We start from the raw sequence: 21,063 nt of genomic DNA, 5'->3' as shown, positions 1-21,063 counted from the left end.
TTTCAAAATGAATAAATAAAAAATAGGGCTGAGGGTGTAGCTTGGAGGTAGGATGCCCCTGGGTTCCATCCCCAGACCCTGCCAAAAAAAAAAAAAAAAAAAAAAAAAATCCTGCCTTCAAATCACTTTTTTTTTTTTTTTTTGGCAGGGTCTGGGGATGGAACCCAGGGGCATCCTACCTCCAAGCTACACCCCCAGCCCTATCTATTTAGTGTTTATTTTTTGAAACAGAGTCTCAATGAATTGTGAAGAGTCCCGCTAAGTAGCTGAGTCTGTCTGCAAACCGCGATCCTACGGTCTCAGTCTCCCGAATACTGGGATTACAAGCATGAGCCACCACGCCTGGTTCAAATCATTTTTTCTACCATTCTTCCGATTTTTTTTCCCAATGCCTCTTTTACCTCCCATTCAAATCTAATGTTCTATTCACAAATCTTATGAGTACTAAAACATTTCCAGAACTCAACTTTCATCACCTCAGTTGTACTCAGGCCAAAATCGCTATGGCCTGGAATATTGTAGTTCTTTATTTTTTCTTTTTTTCCTTTTTTCCTTTTTTTTTTTTTTTCTTTCAGTTCTGGGAATGGAACCCAGGGGCATCCTACCTCTGAGCCACACCCCCAGGCCTATTTTTTTATTCTTTATTTTGAAACAAGGTCTCACTGAGTTGCAAAGAGCCTAAGTAGCTGAGGCTGTCTTGTAAACAGCGATCCTGTCTCAGCCTCCTGAATGCTGGGATTACAAGCGTGCAACACCATGCCCGGCTTTGTAGTTATTTTTAACTATGATATTATTTTTCACCAACTAAAGTATATTTGTTTTTATTTTATTCTATGCAATCTTTGAGAAACTGAGAACTTTTTGTTTCTTTTAGTGTCATGAAACTCAGTGCAACTTTGAAGACGTGCATATTTATTGGAATGCATATGTATTTTATACCACCTTGAAGGGCCAACATGACTCCATCTTGTATAGACTCCATTTTGTTACAACTCAGTGCTGTTACTCTGGAATATATGTATGTGCAGAACCCTGTTTAACCTTTGCAGTGTTTTCCTGAAATTGTAACCTTTAACCTATGACTTGCCCACCCCTTGAATGTAATCACCCCTCTTCCTCCTCTGTTCTCTGATAAACTGTAGGTAAAATGTTCAGTACAAAGTTTGACTCTTCCCCTGGGGAAACCTGAAGAAGACAAATTGGTTTCCAGATATGGACATAATAGGGAGCTAGCCAACCAAAAACTGATACCTACCTCAGTTAAGGGGGCTTAGCAAATAAGGAAAAAGGTCAAATATAGTTAAGGGTTTTGTGGTTTTCCTTCATAAAAAGGGCCTGGCTGGCTGGAATGGTGTGCAGCTCTAACAATTGGCTCAAGAGTCTGTAGCCCCAACTAGCTGGTAATTTTTCTTTTATACTAAATTCTTTTAATAAATTTTTAAATATACTGTTGGTGTGTGGCTCTCTTCATCCCCGCATAGTCCTGGCCCAACAACCTCATAAACTAACTAAATAAGGGGATGTTTAGTTGTGTGAAAATTGATGGTAGGGTACTTTAATGGTTTGTTGTTGTTGTTATTGGGGAACAACCACAGGGGCATCCCACCTCTAATCTACACCCCCAGAGCTATATTTTTTTCATTTTTCAAATAAGGTCTCATTAAGTTACTGAGGGCCCAAGTTGCTGAAAACCTCTGATGCTCCTGTCTCAGCCTCCCAAGTACTGGGATTTCAGGCGTGTGGCACCATGCCAGGCTTGGGTATTTTTCATTAAGAAGCCCCTAGAAAGCAGGCGTGGTGGCGCTGCTTGTAATCCCCGCACTTGGGAGGCGGAGACAGGAGGATCGCGCAGGTTAGAAGTCGCTCTGGCTTAAGAGACCCTGTTTCCAAATAAAAATAATATAAAAAAAAAATAGGTCTGGGAGAGTAGACCGGAGGCAGAAGGGTTTCCAGGAACCCCAGTACCACCAAAAAAAGAAAAAAAGAAGCCCCTAGAAAAAAAGACAAGTAGAAAAAGAGCAAGTTGAAACAATTTCCACAGGCTGCTGTGGGTCGCAAGCGCCCCTGCCCCTCACCTCCTCCTGAGCTGCGGCCACAGCGCTTCCTCCTGTGACCCTAAATCCACCGGCCGAGCGCCCACCCGGCTACCCGGCGCCCCGCCAAGAAGCCCAGGAGGTGTGGATCGCCTGCCCAAAATGGCAGGCTACTTGGGCGACTGTAAAGAGGGGTGAAGACAAGGCCACTGCGAGAAACCAAAGGACAAGAGAGAAGGGAAGCAGGACCGGCTTGACGAAGTCCCCAGCGAGCCCACACGACCTCCCCACGGGGCGAGCTCGAGGGCCACACGGACCCGGTCCAAAGTGGCGCGGGCGGTATCGCCGCGGCGCGGAGGCGGACTCTCCCTCCTCCAAGATGGCGGGGGCGTCCGCAGCGTCACTGCCCTCACCCAAGATGGCGGCGCCGCGGGCGCTGCCGGGCCCCGCCCGAGGCCCCGCCCCCGCGCCGCCCCCGCCCTCTCCGGCGAGGCGAGGCGAGGCGAGGCGAAGCGGCCGAGGTGCCGGCGCAGAGAGCGGGCTGCGGGAGCTCGACATGGCGGCAGCGGCGGCGACTGCGGCGAGCAAGGGGAATGGGGGCGGCAGCGGCCGGGCTGGGGCCGGTGAAGGCAGCGGGACGCGGAAGAAGAAGGGCCCGGGGCCTCTGGCCACCGCGTACCTGGTCATCTACAATGTGGTGATGACGGCGGGGTGAGGCTGGGCTCGGGGCGGGCGGCGACCCGGCCCGGAGCTGCGCGGGGCCGCAGCGGGGCGCGGGCGCGGGGCGGCGGGCCAGGCCAGTCCCCGGCGCGGGCTGCGGGCTGCGGGCCTGGCCACAGGTGCAGGGCCGCCCGCGCGGGCTGCAGGGAGCCGGGCCGCGAGTGACCATTCATTCAGGCGGCCGTTTTCAAAATCCGAGCTGAGCTGCCGTCGGCAAGGTAGTGTGGGCAAGAGAGCGTTCAAAGTTTTTGGCCAGACGTGAACGGAGCCGTGCTTCGGAGGAGTTTAGACTTTTTTAGGATGGCTTGGGAGTGGGCTTGGGAGTTGGGGAGCGCGAGGCAGAGTTACCGGGGAAGAGGAGATTAGGCCCTGGAGAGTTTTACCTTCTTGTGTCTTCCTAGTTGCCGTCCGTACTTTATCTCAGCAGGCTTTTAGTTCTAGTGCTGACACTAGCCGTGTGACTTAATAAATCGCTTTCATTCTCTAAAGCCTCCGTTTTTTTTTTGTTTTTTTTTTGGTTTTTTTTCCCCCGTAAAAACTAAAAAGTTGGGCCAGGTGATCTTCAGGGTTCCTTCAGCTCTGCAGTCTTGTCATTCTATAGTTTTGGTGAGGAAGTTCATAGGATCAGACCATTTATTATGTTTTTTAATGTAAGAAAACTCAAAACGAGCATTTTATTTTGAAAAATTTCAAACATAGAGAAAATCTTGAAGAGTCGTATAGTGAACATCCAATTTTGATTTATTTTTAGAATAGGTAATACTTCTCATCCTTCCATTCCACCCAGATTCCCTACCTCGAAACAGCTAATTTTGTATATCCTTCAGATGCTGATACAATCACATGCGAACATATATTTACAAATATATACACACAAACATACATACACATACAGTTCAGCTTCTTGCTTCTTTATGGGAAAAGAATATATCTGGGAGGATCATAGGCTTATTGATAGTATGGAATATGATAGGTGTTGAAACCTAGGCCCAGGGAAGTTGTGATTTGCTTGCCTTGATTGGGCTCATAGAACTTAGTAGAAGTTCTAGATCTAAAACGTATTTCTCCTAATTGGGTGATGTGTGCATGTATACCTCCATCATCTTGCATCCATTAAGATGTATGAATACAGTGCACCAATAAAAAAAATTTAAAAAAAACATAAAAAATAAAACCTATTTCTCTTGACTTACAGGTCAGTGAAGAGCTAATACATTACAAAAAGTCTTCTTTCATTCAAATGATCACACAGATTAAATTTTAAAAGAACATTTAAGAATGTGGGTGTGTTTATATATAAAATCTAGTTCTACCAAGGACACTGATAGGAACTTTGCCCTAGAGAGATTTTAAGGTACATTAGGGAAGGAAAAAAAAGTCTTTATTCCTGGTGACAAACAGAGAATGAATGAGGTGAAGGGTATGAAGTAGTGTCTTAAACCAGGAAGAGAAATTGGGGTTGTAAGAGTAAATTAATGCTCAAATTTACTGATAATAGATTAGAGTAACAGTTTATTACTGTTATGGCCACGCCAGTTAAATCACTAAGGAAATTAATTTTTTCTTTTACAAACTCTTATTTGAAGTCTCTGTATGATAGTTTATAGAAAAAGCATGGATCACATTCCCCATTGTCTAGTTAAGACTGTACATATGAGCCAGGTGTGGTGGTGCACACCTATAATCCCAGTACTTGGGAGGTTGAGACAGAAGGATCACAAATCAAGGCTAGCCTCAGCAACTTAGTGAGACCTTGTTTCAAAATAAAAAATAAAAAGGTCTGGGGATATAGCTCTGTGGTAGAGTCCCTGTGGGCTCAATTCCCAGTACCACACACAAATAAAAAGATTATATATTTAGGCGAATCTATGGTTGCCTTCCAAGAGATATACATGCCGTAATAATAAAGGTCAATTTGTTTCATCAAAGAACTTAACAAAAATTTATAGGACCTAACACTTATTTTTGAGGACAGTGGAGCAGAAATATAGCACCTATAGCAGTATGCCTGAGTGTTTCTCTGTTTTCTGTTTTTCTAATCAATAAGCTTATTGATCTGTCTTTTCTGAGTTGGTTTTGGGAAATTCAGCTGAAATACTTTATTCTTTAAAAAAAAAAAAACCTGTTCTTTTATTGCTTGCAATTTTAAAAGGATAGGGTATAAGGTAAAGGTATGTTCCAGTGAGACACTTGTAAAAATAATTTAAAACATCTCTCTTCACTCTATCAAAGAACCTTTAACTGCATGAACCATTTAAAATTTTCCCTGAACAATTTTATTCCCTCTTGTTTTTGATTTTCTGGCACCTGCTTTATTTGTACAAGGGCCATTTTTAGCATATTCCTTTCACTTTGGCCTTGTTCTTAACAAGCAAGTTTGTCAGAAAGTCCAGTTCCAGATGGGTGAGGTGCCACCGTGGTTTTGCCAAGCATTCTTGGTAAAGCACTGGTGGTGTAACTGTTGTGCATTATAGCTGGCATTTGAGAGGTATGGTCAGTTTCCTAATCACTTTAACAAATCAGCTATAGAGAGAAAAGGTGTATTTTGGCACATACTTTTGGAGGTTCTAGTCCATGGTTAGTTGGCTTTGTTGTATTGGACCTGTAGCAAGGGAGCACACCATGGTGTGAGCACATAGCAAAGCAAAACTGCTTACCTCATGGCCAGGGAACAAAAGAGAAAAAGAGAAAGGGTTAAAGTCCCATAGTCCCCTTCTGGATCCTGCCCTAAATGACCTAAAGACCCCTCACTAGGCCACACCCCCTAAAGCTTCACCACTTCCCAGTAGTGCCACCTGGGGACCAAGTCTTAACATATGGGCCTTTGGGGAAATTTAAGATCCAAACCATAGCATTCAATCAAGAAGTCCAGGATCACTGGTTCTTGAGGTTATCTTTAGCAAAATGTGTTATTGTCATAATCTTTCTATTACCTTAAATCCTACTTACTTTTTCTCTTTTTTTTTTCTGATTGTTCTTTTTTATTAGGTGGCTGGTTATAGCAGTTGGCCTGGTCAGAGCATACCTGGCTAAGGGGAGCTACCATAGCCTTTATTATTCAATTGAAAAGCCTTTGAAATTCTTCCAAACTGGAGCCTTACTGGAGGTAGGTTTGAGATTTGTGGTTAAATCTCAATTTGTTGACTTAAACTATTAGGAAGTAGGAAACATGCTACTCAGTTATATTGAAGTAGCCATATTTCAGTTAGATTTGCTTTTAGTTTTGAAATTTTGTCACATCACATAATGTTGAAACTTTTTTTGATGTTTTATATAAGGTTAAGTTCCATTTAACTTGTGTTACCTGGCATACATTTTAGGTTTGACTTCTATTGGTAAAAAGAATGATACAAGCTTATATTAGAATTTTAAAAATTCTAAGCCTGACATGATGTTGTACCCCTGTAATCCCTGTAATACTTGGGAGGCTGTGACAGGAAAATCACAAGTTTGAAGCTGTTCTCCAGGATTTAGTGAGGAGGCTCTCAGCAACTCAGTGGGATCCTGCTTCTAAATTTAAATATACATACATATATATATATATGTATGTATGTATGTATATATGTCTGTCTGTCTGTCAGTCTGGGGCTATAGTTCAGATGTAAAATGCTCCTGGGTTCAGTCCTGAACATTTCACTCACACACACACACACACACACACACACACACACGGACAGACAATGAATTAATAAATAAAAACAAAAGCTCTAGGACTATCCTAGGGAAGTATTGGTAAACAGTTACTTTCAAGAAACAGTATAGTTGGTGGGAATAGGGTATTAGGAGTGATAGGTATGAGAGAGTAGAGTCTATCTAAAGGCATCCAGTTATTTTTTAAACAAAAGTTTTATTTATTTTTCACTATAAAGGGCGATATTAGTGTTGATGAACTCAGAGACTTTCCAGGGACCATGTAATGGAAATAGTGAAACTGGTGGTTATATACTTTCTTTGCCCTCGGAAGGGGAGGTGTAGGTTAGGATTTTTTAATTGCAAGTGACAAAAAACCCAGTTTAAAATACTTTAAGCTAAAAAGAAACTAGTTTCTGTAGCTGATGAAGATATAGAGTTAACTTAAATGAAAGGAACCAGTTCAGCATTGAGATCCAAGGATTTGGCATTGCCAGACTCTTCCTCTTTCATCTTTGCTAATCTTGTTTCTCTGTGAATGTTGTTCTTCGGCTCTCCTGTAGACAGTCTTCTCTGCATTGGTGGGCAGTGGGCAGGAAGTTCATTTTTTCAGCATCTCTGTCACACAGTCCTAAGGAAGGATTCTGGTTGACCCTATTTATAAACCAACTTAGACTTGGATTTAAGACACTTGCCTAGCCTTTTAGGCAAAGGACATAAATTTTATTAATGGAATAGGGAAATGACATCATTGGACACACAAAATCAATAGCTGCCATTGTTTGTTGTGGTAAAAATCTTTAGATTTTAGGAAAGATCTGATTCTCAGTTTCATTTCCCTTAGTTTCCAGGGCAAGCCCATCATGACATGTATACCTTAGGGTAAGTTATTAGAACTTGAGCTATGAAAGGATATTTAAGAAAAAAATCATTTACTTCCATGAAATCAGATGTGATTTCTCTACTTCTCACTCTTGCTTTCTTTTTTTTTTTTTTAATTTTTGTGGTACTAGGGATCAATTTAGGGGCATTCTACCTCTAAACTATACTCCAGACCTTTTGAATTTTTTGTTTTTGTCTTCTTAGGTTGCTGAGAGTCTCATTAAATTACTAATCTGTAAGCCGGGCGTGGTGGGGCATGCTTGTAATCCCCGCGCTTGGGAGGCTGAGACAGGAGGATCGCGCAGGTTCGAAGCCAGCCTCAGCTACTTAGTGAGGCTTTCAGCAACTTAGTGAGACCCTGTTTCAAAATAAAATATAAAGTAGGGCTGGGAGTATAGCCCGGAGGTAGAAAGCCTCTGAGTTCCACCCCCCAGTACCACAATAAAATAAAATAAATTACTAATCTGTGACCTTCCCATCTTAGCCTCCCATCTCCTCCCTGGGATTATAGGCATGTGCCACCATGCCTGACTCATCCTCACTTTCAAAAGCAGATAACTGTAGTTTTTGAGTTTGTTTATTATAGTTTATTCAATACTATCCATACTTAGGCATTTCAGGTAGGTGGAATGAAGAAATGCGTTTCCAGCTTGAACCTGGATATCTTATTCTAACTATGCTGGTTTTACCAACTTACTCTGGGAATTGAGCAAGTCTTTTACCTCTTATGAGTGTTTCTCATTTGGAGAAGAATTAGGTTAATGCAGATTTCTAAAGTCCCTTCAGACCTTAATAGTTTGACTCTAAGGAAAGTAGGAATCCTAGTGTGTTAGAGCCATTTTTAAATTTAGAGGCTTATTTATTTATTTATTCATTTTAGGAGACAATAGTAAATACATAGTATTGCAGCTTGGGTTAACCTATTTCCCTCAAGATACAGAGAAGCAAATTTGGGGTTAAGGTAATCAGAAACTGCCAGGTGTAATGGCCCATCCCTGTAATCCCAGTTCTTAAGAAGCTGACATTGGAGGATTGTAGGTTGTAGGCCAGCCTCAGCTACTTAGTGGGACCCTCAGCAACTTAGCAAGACCCTTTTTCAAAGTAAAAAATAAAAGCTGGGCATGATAACACACACCTGTAAACCTGGTACTTGGGAGGCAGAGACAGAAGGGTTGCAGGTTTGAGGCTAACCTCAGCAATTTAGTGAGACCCTATCTCAAAAGTAAGAGAATAAAATAGGGCTGAGGGTTTATCTTGAAGATAGAATGTCCCTAGTTTCGATTCAAACAAAATTGAATTTCAATTGAATTTCAAATTTCAATTCAAACAAAATTCAAACAAAAATGAATATAAATATAAAAATTACAAATAAAATAGTGCTGGGGGTATAGTGTAGAGGTAGAATGCTCCTGAGTTCAATCCCTAGTACTCTGTGCTTGATATAGTAGAGATAATTCCAGTTGGAATACTTTAGTTATTTAAAGAAAATTCTGTTTTTTAAGATTTTGTACTATTATGATTATAAAAAATATCTCTCAGGGGAGGTAGGGACATTAAACAGTTTGATACAGACTTCACTGGGAATGTTGGGTTTGGTGGCACACACCCATAATCCCAGTACTTGGGAGGCTGACACAGGATCACAGGTTCAATGAGACCCTCAGTGAGACATGAAAAATAGGGAATAGGGCTAGGTATATAACTCAGAGGTAGAAAGCCTCTGGGTTTAATCCCCAGTGACACACGCCAACACACTCCACTGGGAACCAAGTCTTATTGAGTTTTTAATAGGGGTTTAAGACATTATTTTGGACTTTTGGTTTTATCTGTCATCTGCACTAAGAACCAATTAGGTGACAAATTCTTGATTTGATTTTGGAAAAAGAACTATGCATAAGGAAGTGAAGACTCCCAGGAACATTCAGGGAATTAACATTGCAGAGGTCAGGGATGGCGTAACCCTCAGACTGGGCAGTAGAGCAGGCTTGCTGAAACACACTTCCTGTGCAGTTGGTTAAGGAAGTATACTGTATTTCTTCACTTGCCCAACCTGTGCTGTATATGTTGGTAAATTGTGCTTCAGTTATCCTTATGGGAATTATTAGAGCTTTACAATATATCCTATTTATAGGAGGAAAAAAATGAATCTAAGGAGGTCAGCTCCTCATCGCTGCTGAATGTTATCCTTTAGTGGGGTCTGTGGGGGTTGGCTTAAAAAGGAAATAGAAGTTATTTGTTCTCAAAAACTTCAAATCTTAAGAAAAGGTAGCACTTTAGTATTTATTTATTTATTTGTTTATTTATTTGTTTATTTATTTATTGGTGTTACTGGGGTTCCTGGAAGCCCTTCTACCTCTGGGGTACACTCCCAGACCTATTTTTACTTTTTTTTTTTTTTAATTTGGAAACAGGGTCTCCTAAACCAGCGCGCGCGGCTGGCTTCGAGCCTGCGCAATCCTCCTGTCTCTGCCTCCCAAGCGCGGGGATTACAAGCGTGCGCCACCACGCCTGGCTAGCACTTTGGTTTTTAAAAGACTTAAAAACATCGGCCGGGCGTGGTGGCGCACGCTTGTAATACCCGCGCTTGGGAGGCAGAGACAGGAGGATCGCGCAGGTTCGAAGCCAGCCGCACGCGCTGGTTTAGGAGACCCTGTTTCCAAATAAAAATGTAAAAATAGGTCTGGGAGTGTAGCCCGGAGGTAGAAGGGCTTCCAGGAACCCCAGTACCACCAAAAAAAAAAAAAAAAAGACTTAAAAACATTTACCAAATAATTGCAAGTGGGCGCATGCTTGTAATCCCTGTAGTTGAGAGGCTGAGATAGGAGGATTTCAGGTTTGTGGCTAGCCTGTAGTGAAGCCCCTTGCAACTCAGTAAGACCCTGTTTCAAAATAAAGGATAAAAAATAGGGCTGAGGTAGAGTGCCCCTGGGTTCCATCCCCAGTACCACACACACACAAAAAAAAGTTCTTCAAATAAGTAGTGGTAATAGCTGCACAACCTTGTGCATATTTAAAAACATTGAACATATTAAAAATCAGGGAACTGTATATTTTAAAAGAGTAAGCCTAAGATGGGTGTGGTAGTACACACTTGTAATCTTAGCATTTGGGAGGTTGAAACTGGAGGATCTGCAGTTCACAGACAGCCATAGCTACTTAGGCCCTTTGCAACTCAGTAAAACTCTGTTTCAAAATAAAGAATAAAAAAAAAAAAAGTAGGGCTGGGGATGTAGCTCAGAGGTAGAATGTCCCTGGGTTCAATATCCAGTACCAAAAAAGAAAAAAAAAACTTTATAGCATGTAAAGTATATTTCAGGTTTTTGTAGGTAGCATTCATCAATAATGAGCTCTATGAATAAGTTTTCTTCTTACTTTATTCTTTTTGATCCATGATATTCATTGATAAGGTACTCTTATCTTTTCAGCATTGTTGAGTAGAGTTTAAAAATTAGTAGGTTGATGCTACATTATGACAGTGTAGAATGATTTCTGAGTGAATTTAGATTTTTCAATATCTGGTTAGCATTAAACTGAAATTTAGCAAAGAATATGATTGCATATGCTTCTTTGATTGACAGGATTCAAGTGGGTTAAGATTGCACTGCAAAGACTACTAGTAATATTGATACAGACCATCTTCAACCTATGTTATCACTTTATACATCACTTACCTAGTGCTGTTCATCTGGGAATGTCTAGTGGACTGTAGCAATTCCTTCCATTCCCAGTCTCTTCCCAACCTTTTTATTCCCTTATCTACATAAAGGAAAAAACACCCAAGCTCACTTCTGATCTCTTTCTGTGGCTGGTCTAGAGCCAGGTCAGAAATGGCAAAACTAGTTCTGGAGGGTAGTGAGGAAAAACAACTTTTGTCACATCTTCTAGCTACAGTGTACTTTCTCAGCTCTATCTCTATATTCTAGTCAGATTCTTCATGTCTTACCTCCCACCCTCCTTAGATCCTTAATGAAATGGTCAAGAAATTGATTTTAGATATTTCTTTAAAATAGGGCACAATTGTAATTACTCAGAGTATCCTTAAGAGGAAAGCTCCTTTCTTGTCCCCTTGACTTTTCTCTGTCTCAATGGCTCAAACCTTGGATGATTTTTTAACATGGAGGTTAGGTGGTTATGTTCTATGGTGTTATTAATACAGTATAATAGTATATCAGGTACATTACAAATTATTTGCTTCTATTAACTACTGTGTGGATATGACCATCCATAATATTTTCCTTTTAGAGCTTTCTGATTCCCCAATAATGATTACATTTTAGAAAGGGAATTTCTGAAACAAGCTTAATGCATGTGTTAGACTACCTTTATTCTGAAAATTCCTTTGAATAAAATAGATCTCTAAAAGAGATTTCTGGAAAGCTAGCAGAGTGAGTTATAGTGGGGATATCTAATTTGAACTAGGATAACAAGTCCCAGGAAACCTAGTTTGAAGAACAATGAGGCCAGGTATGGTGGCACACGTGTTTCATCCCAGTACTTAGGAATCTGAAACAAGAATCACAAATTCAAGGCCAACTTTAGCAACTTAACAAGGCCCTCAGCCACTTAGTGAGCCCCTGTTTCAAAATAAAAAAATAAAATAGGACTGTGGATGTAACTCAAGTAAAACACCCTTGAGTTCAATCCCCAGTACCAACATGGAAACAAAAATACCAGTGTGTAAGGCTGGGCATGGTGGTACACACTTGTAATCCCAGCTCCTTGAGAGGCTAAGGCAGGAGGATTACAAGTTTGAGGCCAACCTCATCAATTTAGCAAGACCTCTCAAAATGTAAAAAGGGCTCTGACATGTATCTCAGTGGTAGACTGCTTGCCTACCATGTGCATGCAAGGCCCTGGGATCAACTCCCAGAACAGGGTGAAAAAATCCAATGTGAATGCTAGAGGGGAAAATAAACTTGGGTATAATTAATAGGTTTTATAACAGTAAAAGGGCAGAGGGAGCCTGTAGGAAACAGGAACCCACCCACACAGGACTCATTGCTTAACAACTCAAGTAAATACAAGCAAATTGATAAGGTGTTCAGAGAGGTGAGAGAACTAATGACTATAGAAAGGAATGTGCTAAAATTAAAAATAAAAAGCTAAAAATATTTATTAACAGTGGCAGTATAGGGCAAGAAAGATGCCACGGAGCACAGAAGTAGGTGAACCTAAGAATTTAGGGAAGACAAGGGCTCCTAGTTAGAGATAAGCTTCAGGTAAAATAGATTATAGAGCAGAAGCCATTGGGAAAATTTTAGAGTTCACCACTGAAAATGTAAGAAGGACTGATATTGTGGCACATGCTTGTAATCCTAATACATGGGAGGCTGAGGAAGGAGGATCTCAGGTTCACAGCCACCCTGAGCTATTCAGTGAGGTCCTCTACAACTTAGTGAGACCTTGTTTCAAAATAAAGAATAAAGGCCGGGCGTGGTGGCGCATGCTTGTAATCCCCACGCTTGGGAGGCGGAGACAGGATCGCGCTGGTTCGAAGCCAGCCTCAGTGGCTTAAGAGACCCTGTTTCCAAAAAAGTATATAAAATAGCTCTGGGAGTGTAGTCCAGAGGTAGAAGGGTTTCCATAAACCCCAGTACCACCACCACTAATAATAATAATAATAATAATAATAATAATAAAGAATTTAAAAATATAGCTGAGAGTATAGCTCAGATATAGAAAGGTAAATACCCCTGGGTTGAATCCCTAGTACCACCAAAAAAAAAATATGGAAAGGACATTATAGAAATTGGAATGCCAAGATTATCAGATAGTCTATGCATTGGTGGACTAGTTAATTGGTGTATGATTATCAGAACATGAAGACAAAATGCACGAAAAACAGTAAAACTCAGTAAATTAATAATAATGCAATAGAACCAATGCATTTTCTGAGAGTATACAAGCTTCCAAAAATAAGTCTAACAGGATGAAAGATTAGAATGTATAATTTATAAATAATCAGGGAGAGCCAAGTGTGGTGGTGCACACTTATAATCCCAGCATTTGGGAGACTGAGGCAGAAGGATCCGGGTTCACGGACAGCCTCAGCTACTTAGTGAGGTTCTTTGCACTCAGTGAGACCCTGTTTCAAAAATAAAGAAAAAATAAAGGGCTGAGGCTGTAGCTTGGAGATAGAATGCTCCTGGGTTCCATCCCCAGTACCGCAAAAATAAATAAATAAATAAGTAAATAAATAAATAAATAAAATAATTAGGGAGGAAGATTTTAGAAAACTCTTCTGAACTGAAAGGCCATCTCTGTATGGATATTGAGTCTGTAGAGTTCCACAAAGGAAATCTTTGTTGAGAAAAAAACTTCTCTCCCTTCTGGACTTTTTTTGCAATACCAGGGATGGAACCCAGGGGCATAGTACCTCTGATATACCCCCAGCCCTATTTATTTATTTATTTATTTATTTGTTTATTTGTTTATTTTTGTGGTACTGGGTAAGGAACTCAGGGGCATTGTATCTCTGAGCTACAGCCTTAGCCCTATTTTTTAGTCTTTTTATATTTGAAACAGGGTCTCACTGAGTTGCGAAGGGCTTTGCTAAGTAGCTGAAGCTTCCCCAATGCTGGGATTCCAAGCATGTGCCACCATGCCCAGCTTTAAGCTGTTTTTTAATTTTTTTTACTGGTGCATTGCAGTCCTGCAGTCCTACAGTCCTACAGTTCTACATCTCTCTCTCTCTCTCTCTCTCTCTCTCTCTCTCTCTCTCTCTCTCTCTCTCTCTATCTCTCTCTCTCTCTCTCTCTTTTTGCAGTACTGGGGATGGAACCCAGAGGTATTCTACCTTTGACCTATATCCCCAGCCCTATGGTTTTTTGTTTTTGTTTGTTTGTTTTGGTGGTACTGAGGATGGAACCCAGGGGCCTTCTACCTCCGGGCTACACTCTCAGACCTATTTTATATTTTATTAGGAAACAGGGTCTCTTAAGCCAGCTGAGGCTGGCTTCAAACCTATGTGATCCTCCTGTCTCAGCCTCCCAACTGCAGGGATTACAAGCATGCACCACCACGCCTGGCTTGTCTTATTTTTTATTCTATATTTTGAAACTAGGTCTCACTGAGTTGCAATGGGCCTCACTAAGTAGCTGAAGCTGGCTGTGAACCACGATCCCCTGTCTTAGCCTTCCAAGTGCTGGGATTACAACTGTGCACCACCACGCCCGGTTTGCAGTCCTACATCATAATAGAGTACAAGATGGTAGAGGCATACAAGTACACATCTCTCGTTTCTCATTTAGCCCTTCCCCAACTTCCACCCCCTTCACTCCCCTCTTCCGCCTTTTCATGTTTGGCTTAGTGATTGACTTTGATATGTTTGTTAATGTACATTAGGGAATTTTTCTTTTTTTCAGTTTCAAAAGTAATTCAAAAGTAACAATTTCTACAGAAAAGAGACTTGCAAGTAGAATAGTAAAAGTGACCTTTGACCTTAGACCTTCTTAGTAGAAAAGTTCACATGGAGTTAGCAGGAAGCATTAGGTTTCTGGATAACAGACCATGCAATTTCCTAGAGACGGAGACATTTTGAAAACACATTCAAAAGTAATAGAACTCTGAAAGAACTTTATCGAAGGGTATTTTACTGTAAAACAGACCATCCAAATTTTCAGACTAACACTGCCCAGTTGAACTTTCTGCAATGATAATGTTCCAAAACTGTGTTGTCTGATAGTCATATGTGTTTATTGAGCCCGTGAAAGATGGTTAGTAGAGAGAAGAAACTAAGTTATAATATTATTTTCATTTAAATTAACTACTGACTACTGCACTAGACATCATAGCTTTAGATTATACCAATTGTGCAGTGTCCACATGGAATTTTATATTATAGTATCATATTATTTTCAGGATAAAATGAAGTAGAAAGCAGTGAGACCCGGTTTCGAAATAAAGAATAAAAAATAGGGCTGGGGGTGTAGCTCAGAGGTTGAATGCCCCTGGGTTCCATCCCCAAACCCACACAAAAAAAAAGTAGAAAGGAGGGCAAACAGAAGATAAATATAACCATGCAAATTTTATATCACCCAGAATTTACAAGCTTCTTGATTAATAAGTAAAAAAATAATTAGAATAGTAAATAAAATATGTAGATATTTTCAGATTAGGGAAATCAATAGAAAAAAAAGCAAAATTGCAGATATTTGAAAAGATATGAAAGAATATACATCCTACTGTTAACAGTGCTTCCCTCTATGGAAGGGAGTGATATTGTGGAGTATACATGGCAAATAAACAGATTTCCACTTTTTATACTTTAATGTATATTCATATATCACTTACATGAATCTTATAATGAAAAATTACATATAACAAAATTTAGTGGGGAAAAAAAGGTTAATGAGGAAAATAATATTAAAAGGTTTTAATCTTGGGCATGGTGGGACACACCTGTAATCCCAGTGCTTGCAAGGCTGAGACAGGAGGTTAGAGGACAGCTTCAGCAATGATGTGAGACTCTCATCAACCTTCTGAGACCCTGTTTCAAAACAAAAAAAAGGCTGTGGGGGATAGCCTGGATATAGAACTTTTCATAGGTTCAATCCCCAGTACCATATACACACACAAAGGTGTTTTGAAAAAAAAATAGGTAGCTTACATTATCTTTTGATTTAAAGAGAAATATAGAGTTCTATATCTATACAAATCTTTTAAATTAGAAAAAGTGACAGGAGTATTAACATAAACTTATAGTATTATAGAAAACAGCACAAATGCATTGTTTCTAATGTTTATGCAAATGGACAGATGAAATTTTTTAAGTGTGCCAGTGGGTACTGCTTCAAAAACCCATACTCTAACAACCTTTTGCTAATGAGAGACTGACCAGAGTTTACCTAGAGGCAAACCATTTCATCATGATTAAGCATCAAGAAAAGCTGGACTGTCCAGTCCCAACAAAAGAAAAGGTTGATTTCAAACAAAAGACAGAGAAACTGTCTTAGAGTTCACAGTCTGTCATGGAGCAGGGACATGGGAGACACCTGTTGGTGGAATAGTTAATGAGTAAATGACTATCTGCACAGAGAAACAAAATATATAGAAAAGCTGGCAGAAATGCTATAAAAGCAAAAATAGAATTGTATTTAAGAGGTGTCATAGTATATATGAAAAAGACTGGAGACCAGAAATGTGGGTGTAAAACTTGGTTTTTCCACTTGGTTCTTACTATTTAACCTTTCTGGACCTCCATTTATAATATATAATGAACTCGTTGGACTAAATTTTAAACCAGTTTTAAATCAGATTTTAACATTTCAGTACAGAATATGAAAATTAAGCAAATAATAAATTAGCAAATTAGAGAGCTAAGTATAGCAAGAAAGGTGAAATTAAGTACCAGAAAATATTGGTAGTAGAGATCCAATCTTTTCCTCTTTTAATATAAAAAATTTTAAAAACATGTTTTGTGTCTCTAAGGGAGCTCAATAAATAGCTTTATTGTTCTTATGTTCTGAACACTGAGAAATAACTTAAAGGATACATAAGGTTCCTAAAAATCACTTTGGTCAGTGTTAAAGACCAAGCTGGAGACATACTCTAGTGTGTACAAGTGGGTTTGCTAACTGATCTCTGGAGTTAGACTCTCACCCATTCCATCCGAGGCAGCAGCAGCCAGGGCGACCGGAAAGAAGCCACAAGAACTTGTGGTTCTTCATGGAAACTGTAGGATGGAGTTGAACCAAGCATACCACATTTGTTCTTCCCAAATTTACCTCTTAGTCATTATTTTTTCCCCAAAGTAATAAAATTACAGGTTAGAGGGAGGTACGAAATGTTTGATAGAAATCACTCCTCATAGACACCAGAGGAAAAGGTGAAAGGTGTTTGCTTCTAATTATAAGTACCAGATAAGCATGAAGAAGAAAATGCATATTGATTGTAAGCTCACTGCCTAAAGATAACCATTGTTAACAGTTTGATGTCTCTCTTTTATTTTTTTTTATTTATTATTTATTTATTTATTTTTTGGTGGTACTGGGGTTCCTGGAAACCCTTCTACCTCCAGGCTACACTCCCAGACCTATTTTATACTTTTTTTATTTGGAAACAGGGTCTCTTAAGCCAGCGCGGCTGGCTTCAAACCTGCGCGATCCTCCTGTCTCTGCCTCCCAAGCGCGGAGATTACAAGCGTGCGCCACCACGCCTGGCGATGTCTCTCTTTTAAACTATATGTTATTTAGGTAAGTTTTAAGCAAAAATGGAATCAGATATGTATACAATGTGATAATTTCCAAAATGAATTCAATAGTAGTAAGTGTAATCAAATTAGTTATGGACCCCTATACAATCAAGATGGTTGTGGTAGATATGTTTTGTGGAGTTTCCCAGCTTAATGATTTTTATCCTCTGTGGAAGATAACCTGGTTCTCAAGGTGAGACCCATAGCAACTACATTTCAACTCCCTTAGCCTATAATTAGGTAATCCAGGGGTGCATACCTGGTCCAAACAGGTTGGCTAGATTTTTTTTTTTCTCCCAGGAATTTTGAGTTTTAATTGACACAGAGAATCACCACTCACATTAAATCTGTGAACTATAGTTTAGGTCTGTAAAGTTTCTTAGGTTTCTATCCCTCCTTTGGGCTTTATTGTTGTTGTTTTACCTTAGATTAAAAATGAAATTGAGCCAGATATGGTGGCACATACCTGTAATCTTAAGTTCAAATATTAGCAACTTTAAAAATTTTTTTTTTCTTTTTTGCTTTACTAGGGATGGAACCCAGGGGCAGTCTACCTGCAAGCTACACCCCCAGCCGTATTTTTTATTCCTTATTTTGAAACAGGGTCTCACTGAGTTGCAAAGGGCCTAACTAAGTAGTAGCTAAGGCTGTCCACGCACCTGCAGTCCTCCTGTCTCAGCTTTCCAAATGCTGGAATTACAAGTGTGCACCACCACTCCTGGCTAAAAGATTTTCTTTCAAGTAGCCTAGTGTGCAAAATGGCATTTGACACCAGGTTAAATTTTAAAGCAAAATCAGTTTGTTGCCCATTGGTGATAATGAAAGGGGCTCAAGAGGAAAGAGGAGCTTACAATACATATTTTCATGGAAGATCTTGAATATTATAAGTCTTCTAAATTTTTTCCAGTAAGGTATGCTTATTATTTTCCAGTGATTCTCTGTGGATTTCAATAAGAGCACCTTTTAGAGTGCCTTTTTTCCCCCTCTGTTACTGGGGATTGAACCTAGAGGTATTCTATCTCCAAGCCTTATTTTATTTATTTATTTATTTTGGTGGTACTGGGGTTCCTGGAAGCCCTTCTACCTCCGGGCTACACTCCCAGACCTATTTTATACTTTTTGTTTTTGGAAACCGGGTCTCTTAAGCCAGCACGGCTGGCTTCGAACCTGTGCGATCCTCCTGTCTCTGCCTTCCAAGCACGGGGATTACAAGCGTGCGCCACCATGCCCGGCTCCAAGCCTTATTTTTTATTTTTTATTCTCTGAAACAGAGTCTCACTAAGTTGCAGAGGGCCTCACTAAGTAACCCAGGCTGGCTGCTCCTCCTGTCTCAGCCTCCAAAATACTGGGATTACAAGTGTGTGTCACCACGCCCAGCTCTTAGAATGCCTTTGGAAAATTATGAGGGTATTTATTGATTGCTATAGAGACTGGGGATGCTACTGCCTACCTATCCTATAAAGTGTAAAAGAGTCCAATGAAGATTTTTTTTTGCACCTTTCCCCTGATTTCTTTGTATCTCTTCAGGCCAGCACCTCTACAAATATATAGTTTTATGGTATACATCAGATATTAAACAAAAAGCTTATTAAATAAGAAAGAGATTATTGCCTTAGTTTTCTGTAACCATATGACAAGCCATACACTTGGCAGCTTAATACAATACTCATATAAACTTGCAGTTCTGTAAAGTCAGAAGCTGGGCTGGTGGATTCTCTGCTCGGGGTCTCATAAAACTGAAATCAAGATATCAGCTAGGCTGGAATCTGGAGTCTCTGGGGAAAGAATGCTTGCAAGTTCATTCAAATTATTGGCAGGACCAGGCTCAGTGGCACATGCCTATCTATAATCCTAGTTGCTTGGGAGGCTGACAGGAGACTGGCAGGTTCAAGGACAGCCTCAAGAACTTAGTGAGATCCTCCGCAATTTAGGAAGACCCTGTTTCAGAATAAAAAATAAAAATGTCTAGAAGTGTAGCTCAGAGATGGAACATCCTGGGTTCAATTTTTAGTACTAAAACAAAAACAGATTATATTGATTGATTTACTTGTAGCTGAAGGTCTGAGATCCACATTTTCTTGCTAGCTGTTGGCTGGAAGTCAGTCCCAGGGCCTAAGAGCTACTCTCTAGTCCTCACACATAGCCCCTTACCTCCTCAGAGCCAGTAATGGTGTGTTGAAACTTTCTTGTTTTTTGAATATCTCTGACTTCCCCTTCTGCACCAGCCAGAGAAAACTGCTTTTAAAGGACTCACTTAGTTGGGTCATGTCTACCTACATGATCTTTATACCTTAAAATCAGTTGACTTGAGACTTTAATTATGCTTGCAAAAATCCCAACACTGTATCTAGGGGAGTGTTTCATTGAATAGCCAGGGAACATTAGTCTTGGAGATGACTTTAGAATTCTACTTACTACCACTATTGGTATGAAGAGAGAATCTTAAGTAAAACAAAGATAATGTTCAAAAATAATTTATTCATTGTGCACATTCTGTTCTGAAAGTACTATAACATTTCCAGTTTGCATATTTAGTTGAAAAGATTTCAGTGATTTAGTGTTACTACTCCAGAAGAAATGAGACTGATTGAAAATACGTAATAGGAGATTTGGGATTCCTGTCCATACTTCAGTTATTAAATTAGTGGAAACACTTGAATGCAGAGAGCTCATTGGATTTCTTTAATATCGACTACTTTAATAATATTTCATTATTGCCTCTCTGTGTGTAATGTTAAAAGTTTTGGTTGTGAAATAGAGATTTTATCTTGGGATAGCTGTAGTTTTTTATTTTATCCTAAAAGTATTCCCAGTCCATTATGTACTACTTTATTACCTCTTACATTAATGTTTTTCTTTTCTTCTAATTCATCTTCTATTCCATGTTGAACTGTTCAATCAGGTCTGACATCTTTTTATAGACTAGACACTGGTTGTATATCACGAACAGGATTTCAAATTTTTCTGTGATAATTTCTTCTTACTCTACCTCATGGGATAACTTAGGAGATTATTTGACACCACATTATATAAATTAATAAGACTAGGCTCAGTGATAGCATCCTTGCCAAACCTGCGTGAGGCTGTGGGTTCAATTCTGGCAAAATCAATCAATCAGTCAATTCTGGTTCACTTTAGATAATATTGTGCTTCTTAAGTTTTTCTCCTTTATTACATTTCTGTTTTCACTCATCTTAATTTTCCTACTGTTAGTTTGTAACTCTGGTACTTTATTCTTCTGACTTATTAAATGGGATTTCCAAAAATTTTATTTTTACTTTTTTGTATATTGGTGTGTACATCTGACTGCTTCATTATTATGTCTTTATTTCTCCAAACATTTACATATTGACACACATACTTTAAAGCATAAATTACTTTTTTAAATTTCTTCTTTATCAGTTAGGACATTTAAAAATTAGTGTGTGTGTGAGAGAGTTGTAGTGGCACATGCCTTGTAATCCCTGTGCTTGGGAGGCTGAGACAAGAGGATCACAGGTTAAAAGCCAGCATGCTGGCCAGGCATGGTGGTGCACGCTTGTAATCCCAGCACTTGGGAAGTTGAGACAGGAGGATCACACAGGTTCAAAGCCAGCCTCAGCTACT

General features: G+C 39.7%; 1 protein-coding gene across 1 annotated transcript in view; it reads left to right on the top strand.

The window, feature by feature from the left end:
- Positions 1–2,589: 2,589 nt before the first annotated feature.
- Positions 2,590–21,063, top strand: part of HACD2 (3-hydroxyacyl-CoA dehydratase 2) — a gene marked incomplete at both ends in the record, with an annotated part of 101,579 nt that continues 83,105 nt past the window's right edge. Inside the window, 2 exons of the mRNA XM_080695526.1 lie at positions 2,590–2,744; positions 5,742–5,859. Of these exons, the coding sequence (XP_080551652.1) occupies positions 2,590–2,744; positions 5,742–5,859 (273 nt within the window). The remainder of the gene's footprint in view (positions 2,745–5,741; positions 5,860–21,063) is intronic.

This window comes from Muscardinus avellanarius, assembly GCF_963383645.1.
Source record: "Muscardinus avellanarius genome assembly, chromosome: 5".
Taxonomy (NCBI): domain Eukaryota; kingdom Metazoa; phylum Chordata; class Mammalia; order Rodentia; family Gliridae; genus Muscardinus; species Muscardinus avellanarius.
This window is presented reverse-complemented; position numbering and strand designations above follow the sequence as displayed.